This window comes from Caretta caretta, chromosome 4 (assembly GCF_965140235.1).
Source record: "Caretta caretta isolate rCarCar2 chromosome 4, rCarCar1.hap1, whole genome shotgun sequence".
NCBI lineage: Eukaryota > Metazoa > Chordata > Testudines > Cheloniidae > Caretta > Caretta caretta.
Genome location: NC_134209.1, coordinates 35,289,678 through 35,303,502, shown reverse-complemented (window position 1 = coordinate 35,303,502; position 13,825 = coordinate 35,289,678). Strand labels below are relative to the sequence as shown.

Genomic DNA, 13,825 nt, shown 5'->3' with positions numbered 1-13,825 from the left:
ATTTGCGGATGATACTAAACTGGGAGGAGTGGTAGATACGCTGGAGGGGAGGGATAGGATACAGAAGGACCTAGACAAATTGGAGGATTGGGCCAAAAGAAATCTGATGAGGTTCAATAAGGATAAGTGCAGGGTCCTGCACTTAGGACGGAAGAACCCAATGCACCGCTACAGACTAGGGACCGAATGGCTCGGCAGCAGTTCTGCAGAAAAGGACCTAGGGGTGACAGTGGACGAGAAGCTGGATATGAGTCAGCAGTGTGCCCTTGTTGCCAAGAAGGCCAATGGCATTTTGGGATGTATAAGTAGGGGCATAGCGAGCAGATCGAGGGACGTGATCGTTCCCCTCTATTCGACATTGGTGAGGCCTCATCTGGAGTACTGTGTCCAGTTTTGGGCCCCACACTACAAGAAGGATGTGGATAAATTGGAGAGAGTCCAGCGAAGGGCAACAAAAATGATTAGGGGTCTAGAACACATGACTTATGAGGAGAGGCTGAGGGAGCTGGGATTGTTTAGCCTGCAGAAGAGAAGAATGAGGGGGGATTTGATAGCTGCTTTCAACTACCTGAAAGGGGGAACCCTAACTGTTCTGTTCTGCACATTGTGGTGTCACATCAAGGGGAAGGCAGCTGTCGGGGGGGGGGGGGAAATGTGTAAAAAAACGGTGACAGAGGGTTGGTTATTGCTGGCCTGAATCCTCTGCCCCATCCTCTCTGGTTATTTCAGAGTCAGCTTTTGGTGCAGTGACTCGGTGTCGCTGCCTCAAGGAGTAATGAAGCCTCGCGGGTGGGGGGGGCAATCTGCTCTCAGCTGGGGAAAGCGAGCTGCCCTGTTGCTGGTGCAGCCACCCGCCAGCCCCGCTCCGCCGCACGCTAACCAACCAGCCTCGCCGCCGGCAGCCCGCCGACCCGCCCCGCCCCGCGCACGACTCCCCAGGTCTGCGCCCAGCCCGCCCCCCAAAGCGGGCTGGGCATGCGCATTTGGGAACAGCGTCCTCATTGGCTGGGGACGCTACCAATCGGGAGGCGCAAGGCGGGGCTACAGAGCAGGAAGCGGCGACCGCTCCAGCGTCGGGAGCAGGGAAGGGGCTAGAGCGGCGCGTGTCCGGCTGCTGGGCCTCGGAGAGCCCCCGGGCCGCTCCCTGCGCTGCAGGCCCCCGATAACGGTAAGAGACGGAACCTTTCTCGCCCCCCCCCCCAACGGGGGGAGCCGGGCGGTGTCAGCGGGCCGGGCTGGGCCGGGCCGGCAGAGCGGGGGGGGGGGTCTCCTCTGGGCGGATACTCCCAGAGAAGTTAGTTAGTGACAGACCGAGCCCCGTAAAGTCTCAGGAAGCAGAGCACGGATGAGCCCTGGCGTCTTTGTAACAGACGCCTGCTAGCACAAAATGACTTGGTAGAAAGAACCAACCACGAATGTAAGAACTGGGTTCCTCAGTGTGTCCTCCCACACTTTGGGTGTCTTGAAATTTTGCATTTTATTTGGGGAATGTTAAAACAACAATACACAGTTTGAACAAATACAACATAACCATTTGTTCCCAGTAGTATTTACAGGTTTCCTAATCTTCAAAAGAAATTTTCCATCTTTATGTACACCCTCTTCCCATGTAATATCAATCACTGACTACACGGGAGGTGGGTGTCAAAAGTTTTCATAAATAAATGTTTCAGTTCTGGATGTATATGTTTATGACCTACCAACTTTTAGCAGTTTCACTCACCAGTGGTTTCTCTGATAAATGAAAGGCTGTTAAGACAAACCAAACTGGTTCAATAAGTCTTTATTTTTCAGTGAAAATTCAGCCTAATCCAAGAACCATTGGCTTCTGTTTAAGGCCATTAATGTCACAGCCACACCTCAATATTTTTGTTTTTGTTGGAGTGCAAATATTTTTATAAATGAAAAAAGTCACTTTACTTCAATCTTCAGGCACAGTTTCTTAATGTAACAATATATAGGTCTTTAGTTCTAACCATAAGTTTCATTTTCATAAAATTTAAAACGGTAATCTTCTTTTAAACAATCAAAAAATAATGGGCTTTCACAGAAAGCAAGCAACATACATAATCTTGAACCAGTTACTGAAATGGTATTTCCCCTCCCCCTGCAAACAGGGAGCAGATAGTGAAGGCTTTGCTTCTGATGATCATCAAGGGAAAGTCAGTTTCTAAGGGCTTTCACCAGACAAGAGATCTTGAATCAGAGTTTAATGTCCTGTGACTCTGACATTTTTGCAAGTGTTTTCTTTACTCGCAGGGCTGTGAGGCGAGAAGCAGGGTTGTGAGCCCAACACTCTGTCATGAGTTTTCCCATTTGTCTTAGGCACTGTGGAAAGGACAGAAAACATAAAAAAGGATAGGCGATGCAACAAATAGATATATCTATCTGACCTCGGTATTACTTATCAAGCCTTTTCCCTATTCTTTGGAGAAGTTGTAATGGGCGGTGTGGCTTTTCTGTATTACCCTTTACATCATAGTATTGCAAAACAGTGCAGTTTGGTAACATAATAATAAAAAAATGCTTGCTTTATTTTAAAGGACTTCTTACCTCATCACTGCTCCATCTATTGGGGAATGAAGGACGGAGCTTCTTGATGCACACAACTTCCCGCATGTCCTCATAGGAGGGGTCAGTGGGCACAAGATCATAGTATGGAAGCTGGTATTCTTCAACTATTCCTGAAAGAAACATTTTCCAGATGCATCATAACTGCAGGATAAAAGGATGTCTGCACTGTATCAACTACACCCTTTTATAGACACGATCCATGCAAGCTATTCTGTACTATTATCTATATTATGGGTCACCATCCTAGGAAATGTGGAAAAGTCTAAAACAGCAATGGGAGGGGCTCTCCCCCAAGGTTAGTTTATTGCAACCGCAACCAAATGAACAACATGTTTGTCATTTACCTCCCGAGACACCTCTCCTTGCTACCTCCCAAAGGATGAGTCCAAAACTGTACATATCAGCCATGATATACGACTGGAAGTGATTCCTATTCAGGCTTTCATCCAGCACCTCAGGAGGCATATAGCGCTTTGTTCCTACCCGGGTGTTTGGTGGTATGTCCACCTCATTTGTATCACTAAAAGAAAAAAAGGATCAAACAAACATAACTTGTGGCACTTTAGAAACGAAGTGAGCTACAGCTCACTTCTAAAGAGCAATAAATGGTTGGCTTTAATACATGCGCTGAATTTGATTTGTAGGAAATGAAACAAAAAGCAGCACAACCAGCGTACTTTTCAATACATCCCAATTAATTAGTTACATGGGCAGATTATTTGTTGGATCACAAATTTAACACCCTGCCCCCCATCCCGGTCTCTGGTCTCTCATTTCAGCATGCAGTAATATACAACTATAAACTCAGGATTGTGACACACAGAAATTTGTTACTCACCTAATAAATTTAACTGCCAAGCCCAGGTCTGCTATACAGCAGGTTCCATTCTTTTTCACGAGAATGTTCTTACTTTTCAGATCACGATGGGCAATAGCTGGTTTGCCTTGAGTACTGAAGATCTCCGTGTGCAAGTGGCACAAGCCACTAACTGAGGAATAGGCCAGTTTTAGCATGGCTTTTGTATCCAAGGTAGTGGATTTCAGATAATCATACAGGGAGCCATTCTCATGGTAGTCTGTGATAAGATACAGTTGGGTCCAAGACCCTGTACCTTTAATGTCTGCAGCAATGAACCCTGTGGGAGGGGGGAAATATTTTCAGATTAATATTTTTCAGGGCTTTTGAACACCACACACTTAAAAATGTGAATTATACTGCCTGAAAAAAGTCTGCAACAATTACTCCGAGTGATTATATGGCTATATTAAGAACAGCCCCTGCTAAAATTTATCAATGCTTTCTGTCTAATCCCCAGATTAAGGGTTAAACTTGCGCAAGGGGCAAGGTCTGCTCAGTTCTTGGTCACTCCAGGGATGAGACATACTTCCCGGCAGTGTGGCCCAACATCGCCCCCTACAGAAAGCTCTGCTACGTGGTGTCATTTTTTAAAAAACCCCAGACGCAGGTGGGAGAAACAGCTGTATGGTTGTTGGGGATTACAGCCTCCCAAATCCAGTTACTCTCTATCTGCAGGGAGACCCTTAAAATGATTTTGCATGAAGAAAAGGACATCAGCAAATACAAAGTTATTAGTGAGAATAACGAAGAAACATTTCACTCGCTTACCCAAAATGTTTTCATGCCTCATCAGGACAGTCTGATAGATTTCTGTCTCTCTGAACCAGCTGGCCTCCTCAGTGGTGAAGAACACTTTTACAGCTACCTTTTCTCCACGCCACTTTCCCATCCAAACTTCTCCATAGCGACCTTTCCCTATCTGCTTCACCATCTGAATCTGCTTTGCTATAGTCCTTTGGACCTGTTAAATCCCAAGAAATACAGTTTAAATATACTCCCCAACACGTGTGTTTCATCTCTCTTTGTCTGTCTCCTTCTCGCATGCTAAAACATAGGAACCCTCGCACAAAGAGCTGGAATGCACAGGCCTCGCACAGAGTTGGGGGAGATGGAATCTCCCGCTGCTTCCCAGAGGATGGAGTAGTAGCGCGGGCACTCTGGTAGTCTGGCCACACCTACAAGCACACGTGACTTTATGCCAGTGGATCAGCATAGGCATAGATCTACCTGACAGTTTCAAACATAGGAGCTTAAAGCCAGGATCCTAAATCCATTTTTAGGATCCCCAACAGAGCTGACCAAAAAACCCGAATTAGCATCCTAGGAAACGTTAATGCTAAATGAAAAGTTCTGGAAAAAAAATCAATTTGGAATGCAGCATTTGGATATTTCCAAACTGAAACAAAATATATTGATGAGTAGGCCATAGGGGAGACACTGGTGCGTCATGGAAGATACAGTCCAACCAGGGAGTCTAGCCCTTAGGCAAATGGAAAAATTTCAGCAACATCAACATTTTCCAGTGGAAACCACATTGACTTTTGAAAAAACAGGGACAGAAAATTCCCAACCAGCTCTAGGAACTGCCCTGATTTTTCAAAATGCTGTGTACCCAGCAGCTCTCATTGACTTTAACAGGAGACAATAGAAGATGCTCAGCGCCTTTAAGAACCAGAGCTGGGATTTTCAGACATGTCAGCCCCCAACAACGAGTGAAGTTTACTGAGTCTCTCTCAAAAATCCTACCCCGTTTTTTAATTATGAGCCCATATATGGATTTGGGAGCCGAATTCTGGGCTCCTATTTGTAAAAATGTCAGCCACAAGTTTTTAGTTAGTTTGCTAAAATGCAGGCGTTAGAGGAAGCCTGAGTGGCTACAAACGTATCATTATTATTCATAAAGAGTATTTTTCCCCAAAACATTAATTTAGGAGCACAGCGTAAAATCTGTGTTTATGCACTGACATCAGTTTCGTCAAGTAGCTTCACTCTGAATAAAAGCTAGATTCAAAGCACCTGCTGACATATACCAGAAGTTTCGCACAGCCGACAGCACCGCAGAGTAATTTCTGATGAGGATGACAGATCAGACACAGAGTTAAGGAAGACTGACCGCTCATACACTCAACAACTAAACCTATTATGACTAAAAAATCCACCTTGGGCGATTACAGACTAACTTACCCTCTTGGGAATGAGACATGTCTGGAGGCTATATATTCCGAACAATTCACAGAAGAAAACTAGAGTAAAAGTTGTGATCCAGCCTACAAATACATGAATGTTCACAGCTCTATTTCCCAGTCACAAGACAGTACAATAGAATATTGAAATGGCAACCGCTCGTGCCTCAGTATTACCTGTTCAAGCCTGAGTGGAAACGTTCTGGCTTTTGTAGGAAATATTTTAAAACAAACAAAATTTTGTAATTGAGTCCAGTGCAGTTGCATCTTTCTGCACCAGGCGTTATATTTAAATATTAAAGTATAGATTTTGCCTTCGCCCACGTAAAACTCTCATGAAATTCAATGCACTCAAATAGCAGTGTTATCTGAGTGCTTAATGAGTTACATTAATTCAATGTCCTCCCAAAACATTCTGATAAACATTCAAAACTGGATTTCAAAAACAATTTGCTACGCTTTCATTTTCTCCGAAACTGACCGCAATTCAGTGCAAGCTGTCACATTCCTTATGAACACAGACCAGGTCTGAAACGGTTCGGCTCCAGTCTGAAAGCATGTGAAACCTGGCAGGTGAGGTCTGTTTTTGTTTATGTTAAACTATGATGTTTAAACTATTTTTAAATGGAAAAAATAACCGAACCTGTGTAACAACAGCTCTGCAAGTTCCTTCTCTGATTTGCATATAAATGGAAGCTGAATTTTTACAGACTGAGTATGTATTATCACACTATCCGATGGTGGCTTCAGTGCAGTTATTTTGATTTACACCAATGCGAGCCAAGAACAGAAATTGAGCTTAAGTTGTTTTTAAACTGGTTTATTCTCCTTTATACTTTGAAGTAGTGACTGAACAGTTCTATTACACTGGAATTTTTCTTTCACATTTTGTAATATAATTTTAGTGTTGTTGCTTTCCAATTTTCCTACTTTAAAGAATACATCCTGAAAAATAATGGAATTATATCGTATAACTTAATTTGTGTAAATATATGTAATGGCATCATAAAGCACATGCAGTTGCCATATTTAATGATGAAAAGTTCCTGATTATATTAAGAAAATGAAAATCACATTTCTGTTATGAGTTTTCAAAAGGCGAAATACTACATGGAAGACCTTAAGTTGGTTTCTTCCTACTAGAGCTGGTCAAACTATTGTGTTCAGTTTATTTTATTTCATGCATTTAGTTCTTTTTCTGTTCATAAATGGCTTGTGATGTTTAAAAATATGCATATTATTCTAAATTGTTTGACAAACAGATTTTACAAACATTTTTGTGTTAGGGATTGATTGTAAACTGTTCACAGTGAACAATCCATTCAGTTGTCAATATCTGTATTTTTCTACACAAACATTGACACTGATCAGCTAAGGAAACAGGACATTTTGCTTCTCTTCTCTGACAGGATGAGCTAAATATTTACATACTACTTCCGCTGTTGCTTGAATAGAATTTTGTTTTGTCACAAAAGCGGTTTTGCATCTTGAATGAAAACATCTCGGCGAAAGGCACAAAACTTGCTGTTTGTAAAATTCATACAAAGTTTTGGTCACACGAACGTTTGTGACCAGAGCTGTGATGCGTTCAATCAAAAACCAACAAGGATTTATACATGTAATGATAAAAATGTACGAGTAAGATTAATTGAATGTCCTGTGTCTATTGTGGCAAACTCCACGACCTATTGAAACAGCTCTACCTTCGTATACCTTGAAAATGGCTTGGTTCTCTGTGCTTTTGGCCCTGGTTTTGCAGCTTCTCGGAGGCCCACTGAGGTAAATGGAGCTCTGCCTGGAGGCAGAGATTTGCCTGTGTAACCCAGCTTGCAGGGTAGGAACCTTTATTTACAAGTTTTTAAAACGCTTCAGCAGGGCTTAGAAGTTGAATGGCAACATTCAACCTGCAGCAAACTTTTATGCTAGAGATACAATCACCTAAAAAAGGCACCCAACAGCTCACAGTGGTTTCTCACAGCAACATTTACACTACCTTAAATATATGGGCTTGACTAAGAGCCACCATATAATTATGAATAATACAAGTAAATCTGAGAGAGAAAATGAACAAGGTTCAATGTCAGAGGAACGATAGTATCTTGGTTAAAGTTTGGCTTTGTTGTAACCTTTGTATCCGATATAATAAGCGAGCTACAAAAGAAAGACAATATTGTTTATCATAAACTGACATTTTACAAGTTCTGCAAAAAAAAAAATGGTTTGCTTTCTCTGAAACAACTTTAAATGTTTTCTATTGAAACAAATAATAAAGAAGCTGGACATAAACACTTTTAAAATGAAGGATAGTGTTTTTCACCAGACATCATTGTACGTATTTGTTACAGGCAGGGGCGTCCCCTCTTGGACAATAAGTATCAATCCATGCACTTCTAAGCTGCCTATTGCTGTGATAACTATCTGACAAACATATCTTATTGTGTTTACCATAGCAAAAGCTTTAGGGCTGCAATGCAACTTCCCCATCATGAACCTGTTTTCACAGCCTTACAATTGTCTTAGAAAATCACTGGTTGCGGTAAAAGTTTGAGGAAAACCTGTTTATGACTTTTTTAGTTAGGCAACGGGGCAGGAGGAAGTGAGGAATATTTCTTGATTTATAAAAGAAATTACAGGCAGGGCAAACAGAGCCCCAGCAGCTGAATTCTATGCGCTCTCAGCAGCAGATCCTGCAATCTGCTGAAGAGAGTGGGGCTCACGCTGCCAATGGGATCAAAGGACCTGGACAGTTTGACGGTTAACCCACCCTACCTATGCCGTTTAAAAAAACAACAACAAAACTTAGGGAGGTGGGTAAAAACACATTTGGAAAAACCATATTGCTCCAACCAGCTCTACTTTTTCTCCTTTTATTTCTGTCATTAAAAGCCTTAGGAAACTAAGTGCAAAAATCTACATTAAGGCTGTGTTAAGGCTATGGAGTATACAGTAATATTCTGTGTCCTGATTCGAAATGTAGCAGCCCATCTGCTTAACAATCTGGGTTGCTGTGAACGCATTCAACCCAGTACTCTGCTCTCTGCACTGGATCCCCAATGAATGTAGAATCCAGTTTACAGTCTATGGCCTGTTTTCCTACTGCCTCCATGGAAATGCCTTTGGCTACCTGAGAGATTGACCCTCTCATGCAATGGCTATGATCTCCCTTGACAGCTGTGTTTCACTGGAACAACGAAACTGCCGGTCAATACAGAGAGGTTTGTGAGAACAGCAGACTGAGCTTTCGCAGGAGCTGGAGCTACACAATGGTGCTCATGCTCACACCCGGAAAGAATAACTCGGGACCTCACCACTCTTGGAATCAACTGCAAAGCTCATTCTGCTGCTTATCTGTCTGTCAATGGTCATGTTGACATTTGGAAAACCATCTGTGTTTCAAAACATAACATATTTTAATTAATATGATTTTAAACAGGACTTCGCAGCTACTAGAGACTGGACAAGTTGTATTTAAAAGCAAGTTAGTTGGTTGTGGTCAATCCTAAACTCCCTCCCTAGTTTCAACACATTGTAAAACATGACCTACACTCTTGGTCTAGACGTGGCCAATAAGTTAATACAAATGTGAACAAATTGAGCTATTCTCATTTAGGCAGTGAAAGAAGAAAGAAAGAGCAACAGTTATTGTTATTTCTATCTTTAAGTATTTGGAAGTTGCTCAGATACTACGGCGATGCATGCTATATATGGAGGTAGACAGGAGCGATGTATAACTTCTCAGCTATGCGTTTGGAAAATGACAAGAAAAGAAATGAATTGTTTTAAAAGGTAGTTTTTAAAATAAGTATCTTGAGTCTTCTGCGATGCCAGGAAGTGCAGGAGGTCCCAGGTTGTCAGGTTATCAGAAAACTAAAACACAGATGAATGGAAAAGCCATGAGCTTTACTCTGAAATCTAAACCTTCTCGCTGAAACGGAGCCTTCTTTAGTACATTGGGTCTCGGTCACAGTTACATTTGAGACAACTTATACATGTTATACTCTATTCAATTGGCATACCTTTAACCTACAAGACTTTTGTAGCGCAAAATACAGTGATTCTACTCTCAGTTTTTTAATGCTAAATGAAGCCAAGGTGTAAAAGGATTCCACGTAACCATCCTGTCTCTAAAAATAATGTAACTGTGTTTATAAAAAGCACCACATCTAAGCTTGTAGGCCGTATTCTGATCTCATTTACACTGGTGTAAATCCAGATAAATCCCACTGAAGTCTATGGGGTTAAGCCGGATTTATGTTGGTGTTCCTGAGATCAGATGCAGATCCTGGTACGTGAAATAAAGAGCTCTGATTCTTAAGTATTTATTCTCCAACTGATATCCTTGTCATTTCTGAGGACAGACAACCAGAACCTAATTCTTCCTACACATACTAACATAATTCCTATAAATCCCCTTGAATTTTTATGCTGGGGGTGTCTTTGCCTTACAGAGTTATGTGTGTATCTAAATTACATTCCTTTCTTACCAGCAGAGGGAGCCCAGACCCACTTCCTGAGCTCTGAGACTGTTCAATCAAGTCTTTCAGGGATTCCCCTGGAGGAATGTAAGTCTCATCCTGTTCAAGTCCAATGCTGTAACGAGGTCTGCTTTCTTGCCTTTTATGCCTACGATTTTAGTGAAAATTAAATTAGTCGACAGTACAATGAGGAAGGCATGCTATGTAGAAAACGCTGCTCACATTTAATTTTTAGTCATGCACAAGTTCCTGGCATTTACCCGAAGTACGTGCTAGCCTCGTCGATGACTATTTTCTGATCTAGTCGCAACATTAGAACGCTTTAGGTCTACAGAAGGGGCTGACTATCATCTTGCTGGGGAATCCAGCATAATTTTGCATAGCCAAGTACCAACTTTAAACCTCTAATTCAGAGAATAGTCCTAAAAACAGAGATGCAGTAAATACCTCAACTTTTTGTTATGGATGTTTTGGATCTTTTCTGACCAAAGAGAGGCATTTTTACAAATTTGCCTATGCTTGCTGAATCTATCTCCCTCTTTGGGTATAGTTTGTGAATTTGTGTGCACTGTGTTAATAGGCTTATGAGCTTTACTTTATTTACTATACAGTGTCTTTACACCATTGTTTTCTTTCATTTTCACTGAATACTATTTTGTGTTATTTCCTACTGGAAAGCTTTTTAGGATATACTTTCTATGAAGGATGCTATACAAAAGACCAACTATATTGTAGGGCATTATATCAAAGTCTTTCTGATTTTAACATTAGCAAAATATACAAATTTTCCCTATAATAAAAATAAAGGTTTTTTTAATTGTTCCCCAATTCCCTCCTGTTGTTTTTTTAATTTTACAGTTCATAAGCCGGGGTGGGGGTGTGATGTTGGGAAGAAATGTGAAGCAGACGACGCTTAAATACTTCCGGCTTACCTGAAGTAACAGAATATGATGATAAGTACCAGGAGTATACTGCAAACAGTCACTGAGATCAGCAAGGCCTTATGGTGAATGTTTCCTTCAACAAAATCTGGTTTAAAAAATAAAAAAAGCTCTGTACAATGGCTGTATTTTTGTCTTAGAATACAAAAATACTCTCTAATACCTGAGATGCCTTTCACGTTAGGTTGGGTGTAAAATGCATTCTGCCTTCCTGAATTTAGTTTCACATGTAAAAAGACATACAAGAATTTATAAATCTATTAAGCAACAGAATTGTCCCCTTTCTTTTCGACTTGTGTAACGTTGTGTAATGTATCACTTGATTTCAGAGCCATTTTATGTGCTCCTTCTTCAGCCCTCATCCAACGGGGCAAACGTAGCACATGGAACAGCAATCAAGGGCCTGACTGACCCTGCAGTCTTTACTCAGACAAAGATCTCACTGGTAACCCTGGCGCTTTTGACTGCGTTTGCAAGGGAGTATTTTAGCCCTTCATGACCGCTAGCCCCCCACCCCCTCAAACCTGGGATTTATAATAGTCCTGTATCTTACATATCTTGTCAGCTAGGACACAGACTAGTTTGGTGCCTCTATCTTAATTAACGTTTATTAATTTAAGAAAACTATGAGAGTCTTAACAAAAGCAATTAATATACCCAACTTGTGTCTATCCTAGCAGAGAAGACATACAAGGGATGTCTAATCCCTGCTAGGGCATAGAGCTAAAGTCCTTAAAGTTATATTTACATCACTGTAAGGATCGCTGTCTCTCTCTCTCTCTCTCTCACAGCACTTTAGCAGGAAAAAATATTTGTTTTTGATTCTTGCACTTGTAGAAAAATGTGTCATTGCAGATGAGCCGTTCTTTAAAACCGCTTGAAAATGCAATATTACCAAGCAATATGTAAGAAGTGTGACGCTATAAAAATAACTGAAAAGTTTGGATAAATCCTGGCACGCCATACCCATTTTCTGCTTTAAAATTTAGCTGTCATCTCCCAATTTGTATCCTCATTTCAGACACATATTCTCATGCTGAAAACTGAAGAAATCCTGCACCATCTTCTTTTAAAACGACAAAGTCTCAAAACTGTGATACTTTAGCACGCTCCCCATCCCCAGCCTGGTGTTCACTTTCATGCAGATAAGGACGAGGTTTTCGGAAGCCTTCACCGTCTGATTGTCTTGCATCTTCCACACAAATGCTGAACACGCAGTAAACTGTGAGAATTCTATCCTTATCGACTCATCCTGGAATAACACTATTATGTTTCAGATATACTAGGGTAATGAGACAAGGAGGATCCGAGGGGAATCTTGGCTTACTGTCACGCACCTCTATTTTAAAGATCCAGTTCCCTCTCCCAGCTTTGCTTCCAAGTATTTCCTTCCCTCCCCTTCCCATCATGAACAGGGATTACTGAGCATTATCTGCCTTGTGAGCACATTGGTCATGTTTTAACCTGACATTATCTGCTCCTGGAGCATTAACAATGTAAACATTCAAGACGTGGCCATTGCCTTTGAAAGGAGACACTGACACAGGGCCTATCGGGAAAACACTAGAGCACATCATTCTCATCAGAGCAGCAGATTTCTACCTGGACCGTCACTCTGAGCGTGCCGGGAGCTGAAACCGAGAACCCACTGGGGAGTCCAGTTCTCTCTGTGAAAGAGGGGGCGGTTCAGGGGAGCCAAGGTTCTATTTCATTGTTTATTAGCAGTCGATGTTCTCCAGTCATTTCCCTCTGAAATGTGTGGTTTGTAACAGTTTAAGGTGTCACTGCCTATTAGCCCAGGAGAGGCTAAGCAGAGTCTGCAGACTATAGGGGGAGAATTCTTCAGACTCTGGAGAATATGGAAATTCGTTTGCAGCAAGGGGTTTCTCGTTTCATAGAACAGGTGACAATAAAAACTGGGCTGGCGGTTTTTGTGCTTCTCTAGCAAAAGTGTTGAGTGCCACACATACATACAGGGCTCAGTTCTGATCTTGCTTACACCAGAGTAAACCAAGAAGTGACCCTATTCAGGTAAATGAAGTTACACCCATCAGAAACTGTAATGAGATCACAATTATGCTTCCTCTTCTTTAGTATTCTTAATGGATTATGTGTGTGTGTATAAAAATTGAATCGAATAAAGAGCACTGACGATGATTCTGCAAAGAAGAGTGGCTAGCATTCTACAAACTGTGGCCAACACTTCCAAACTTGGTTACCCAAAGTCAGGCACCTACAATCCCTATTTAGGCCCTTGCATAAAAGTGCTGAGCGTCCTCAACTTCTACAGAAGTTAAAAGGAGGGGCAAGTGCTCTGCACCTCTTAAAATAAGGCGCCCAACTTTAGGAAGACACACTTGAAAATGCTGATTTACATTTTTTCTGTGATCAAAGGCATTTGTGTGGGAGGAAAAAAAATCCCAGAAAGCACTTAAAGAAAAAAGGGAATCTCGGTGTGAAAGATAAGTTCTCCATTTTAGCCTATAAAATTGAGGGAGGCTGGACTAGTTACAGCTATGAAGGTAATTACCTTAGATCAGAAGGTTGTCTTTACAACAACACTACACACAACTTTATTAAAGATGCACCAGCCACACAGTAGGCATGACATTGGCCCTAATAAGAAAGGAAGGCAAAACATCTTTCTTGAGTCCTTTTTATGTTTACCAACATGTTATGCAAGGCAATAATGATGGTGAATGAGTGAGTTATCAGCCCAGAATTCAGACATGTTTTCAAATAACTTTGGAGGGATTTAGCTTGTTTGCTCATTTGGGGGTTTTGGAAACTTAT

The 13,825-nt window shown here is 41.5% G+C and overlaps 1 protein-coding gene across 6 annotated transcripts in view; it reads right to left on the bottom strand.

Annotated features, from left to right (window-relative positions):
* Nucleotides 1–1,418: 1,418 nt before the first annotated feature.
* The window catches only part of BMPR1B (bone morphogenetic protein receptor type 1B), a 353,771-nt gene continuing 341,364 nt past the window's right edge, over nucleotides 1,419–13,825 (bottom strand). For all 6 annotated transcript variants that reach the window (XM_048846945.2, XM_048846946.2, XM_075127534.1 and 3 more), the window contains 7 exons: nucleotides 11,024–11,120; nucleotides 10,101–10,239; nucleotides 4,202–4,394; nucleotides 3,413–3,710; nucleotides 2,919–3,094; nucleotides 2,554–2,684; nucleotides 1,419–2,328 (listed from right to left, as the gene is read on the bottom strand). In XM_048846945.2, the coding sequence (XP_048702902.1) occupies nucleotides 2,203–2,328; nucleotides 2,554–2,684; nucleotides 2,919–3,094; nucleotides 3,413–3,710; nucleotides 4,202–4,394; nucleotides 10,101–10,239; nucleotides 11,024–11,120 (1,160 nt within the window). In that variant the 3' untranslated portion in view covers nucleotides 1,419–2,202. The remainder of the gene's footprint in view (nucleotides 2,329–2,553; nucleotides 2,685–2,918; nucleotides 3,095–3,412; nucleotides 3,711–4,201; nucleotides 4,395–10,100; nucleotides 10,240–11,023; nucleotides 11,121–13,825) is intronic.